The sequence below is a fragment of the Mesoplodon densirostris genome, chromosome 5 (assembly GCF_025265405.1).
Source record: "Mesoplodon densirostris isolate mMesDen1 chromosome 5, mMesDen1 primary haplotype, whole genome shotgun sequence".
NCBI lineage: Eukaryota > Metazoa > Chordata > Mammalia > Artiodactyla > Ziphiidae > Mesoplodon > Mesoplodon densirostris.
The window spans coordinates 14502394-14505930 of NC_082665.1; the positions used below are offsets into that span (position 1 = coordinate 14502394).

Here is a 3537-nt window from a genome sequence, read left to right on the forward strand (position 1 = left end):
ATGGTTATCAGTGTTCATACCTCTTAGGAAAGGGCATAGGTAATACCACCAAGAAATCCACTGAGACAAATAGAAGTGGTAGCTGAGGGTGAAGCAAATTTCCAATAGATTGTGAAGGAGGGAAATAATGAGTACCCACCCCAGCTCCAAGTTCAAATGCAGTGACAGAGTCTACATTTCATCCCACCCAGTCACTCTTGAACATTTCCCCTCAGGAAGAGAGGACAACCAGAGCTACAGAGAATCTCTCTCCTGATAAGTTGACCCTCAAGGTGAAAATGGTGGACTGTGACAGGTACAGATCTGCACTGGAACTCACATCACATCCCTTCAAAAAAGGAATAACTGGGCTTCCCTGGTGGTGCAGTGGTTAAGAGTCCGCCTGCTGATGCAGGAGATACGGGTTCGTGCCCCGGTCCGGGAAGATTCCACATGCCACGTAGCGGCTGGGCCCGTGAGCCATGGCCACTGAGCTTGCGCATCCAGAGCCTGTGCTCCGCCATGGGAGAGGCCACAACAGTGAGAGGCCTGCGTACCACACACACACACACACACACACACACACACACACACACACAAATAGCAACAGTAAAATTGACAACTGAACTCTAAACATATAGAAAGGGGAAGGTAGGAAAACAATTAAATAGCCTCAAATTTGTGATGAAAGAACAATTTAAAACTAGAATACACGACTAGTGAGTATCTGTTTCAAATAGGAAATAGAAATACAGATATTTTCAGACAATTGAAAACTTCGAGATCTTGTCACTAGCCTTCCAGCACAGAAATATATAGTCAAAAGTTATACATAGTCAAAAGCAAAATGATCCTCGCCTATAGCAAAAAGATGTAGGAAGGAATAAAGAGTAAATAAAAAATATATATTGGGTACATTTAAGCAAATACTGCCTGTAAAAACATGGGGACAAATATTTATCAGTATGCATAAGCATACATAAAATGAAAATACTAACATAATAATACATGAATTGGGGTAAGGATAAGTGGCCTTAAGATTTCTAACATTCTTGCATTGTACAGAAAACAGTAAAAATGTGAATTTATATTAACAAATCAACAATCGGCTGTGATCTTTAAGGCAGCACTGCCCAATAGAACTTTCTTTGATGGTGAAAATATTTTTTACCTGCAATTTCCAATATTTGGTATCCATTAGCCACGTGTAATCTGTTGTGCACTTGAAATGTGATGAATATGACTGAGGAACTGAATTTTAATTTAATTGAATTGAATGTATGCAAATTGAATTTGATATATGTGGCTAGTGCCTACTCTATTAGATGGTGTGGCCTTAGTGTAACATTTAAAAAACTAATGAAATAATGTGTATCCTCCTGGTAGTCCGACAGATTGATTGTTAAGAAATATCTTGCTTAATATACAATAAACTTCTTAACACATAGCAAACTTTGAGATTAATAAAGTAGAAGTAGCATTTTTGTTCCTTTTGCCAGATATATCTTTTCTGTTTCCTTTTCTCTTTCCTCATATTTAAGAGAATCTCTTTTATGTAGAAAACAGTTTTGATTTTCATTCCAGTCTGATATTCTAAGTCTTTTATATGGACTATTTGTCGTATTATATTTAACTTAATTATTGATACAGTCAGATTTCTACCTACATATTTACTATTTTATTGTTATTTATTCCATCTTTTATGTTTCTTTTTGTCTCTTTTCATGCATTTGAGGAGTAATAAAATGGTTTAATGCTATAATTTTACTCTTTTTTTATTTTTTCCAGGCTTTTAATTTTTAAGCAAAATCTTAGATTTTAATGATCATTCTTAATTTATTACTGTTTACTTCTTCTTATATATTAAGAACCACTTTATTAGTGCTGTGTAGAATGTGTATTTAGACATAATTCACTCATATTTCAGTCTTCTTTTCACCTGCTGCAATTCCAACTTTCCCTCTGAGATTATTGTCTTTTTAATTTGAGAAAATCCTTCAATATTCATTTTAGTTCAGGTTTACCTGTTATGGAAAGCTCTATAAAAAGAGGATATTTGGATATTTTACAGTGGAAAAATAATCTTAAAGGGATAGAGTAGATAAAAATTATGTTTTCCAGTGAAAAAGAAAATCATATGAAAGAATCTGAAGGTAGAAATGTTCAGAAGGTAGTGCTTGATGGGAGTTGTTCTAGAGAAGAAAGACCTCTACAAAATTTTAAATATAGATGAAAAAAGGGACAGCATATATATGAAAAGCCATAAACTATTCTCATACTGAACTTTTTAATTTAAACTACAGAGATAGAAAACCCCATAAAGTCACTACTTATCTCCTCTTGCCTCTAAAATATTTGACTCTGAGTCTTTTCACATGTGCACATATTGGCATCCCCTGAGCCTCTGCTTCAAAGTAGACTTCTTTAGTCATTTTTGCCTCTAAACATTTGTTCTGGTTTATCTCTGTGATCCACCATATTTCTTATTCAATTTACCTGATCTATTTTCTCTTTCTAAAGAATTTGAGAAGTAATTTTATAATAAAATATATAAAAATAATTTTAGGCAATGAAATAAAGTTAGGGAAAGAAAATCATTGGTGGCAAATAGGGTGCCTTTCTTCCACAGGAAAAAAAAATTAATTCATCTTAATCCCTTCCCTTAGAGCTAAGCATCCCCCAGCCAACATACAGTCAAATGAAAAAAGAATCTTGGCCAGTGAGAAGAGAAGGGGATTTTCTGGTCACGATGAGATGGCATCAAAGGCACGTCATCATAGAATTTCTGACTTTGGAACAGCTCATTAGCTTAGTGTTTTAACAACACGGTGAGTTCACACATGAATATGAGATGAAATGAATTTTTCATCTGCAATTACAGAAAATATTATTGAATTACACATGCAGAGATGAGACTTTACAAGCGTGACAAAGGTGACTGTGTAGAATGTCACACCCATGGCTAAGAGTATAAAAACACCCCAGTCCAGGGGGTGACATTAAACCTCAGAATCTTCTCATTGTCACTCATTGGAACTCACAACTCCTCTCAACATGTCCTACTATCCATGCTCAGGAAACTTCTCCTCCTGCTCCCTTGGGGACCACCTGCGCTACTCAAGCTCCTCCTGTGGCTCTTCTTACCTCGGCGACCTGGTCTACAGCACTGATCGCTGCTCTCCCCGCTCCTGCCGTCTGGGCTCCTCTCTCCGGAGTGGCTTCTATGAGCCCATCAGGTGCTTCACATCCTCTGGGCTATCCAGTCCCTGCCAGACCTCCTGCTACCGTCCAAGGACCTCCATGATCTACAGTCCTTGCTGCACAACTTATGCTGGGTCTCTGGGCTCTCGGTCCAGCAGAGGCTGCTCCTTGGGCTATGGATCCAGAAGCTGCTACACACTGGGCTTTGGATCCCATGGCTTCAGACCCCTGGGTTATGAAGTCTATGCCTTCCCTTGGCTGAGCCATAGATCCGGCTTCTGCCGCCCATCCTGCTTTGCCGCTAGGAGTTGCCAATCACTGTGTTACAGACCAATCTGTGGATCTGCCTTCTATTGA

General features: G+C 38.1%; 1 protein-coding gene across 1 annotated transcript; it reads left to right on the forward strand.

Moving 5' to 3' along the window:
• The first annotated feature begins 2991 nt into the window (after nucleotides 1–2991).
• LOC132491178 (keratin-associated protein 13-1-like) lies at nucleotides 2992–3537 on the forward strand. The gene has a single exon (XM_060100030.1). The coding sequence runs from the start codon at nucleotides 3034–3036 to the stop codon at nucleotides 3535–3537; it is 504 nt and encodes a 167-aa protein (XP_059956013.1). The 5' UTR covers nucleotides 2992–3033.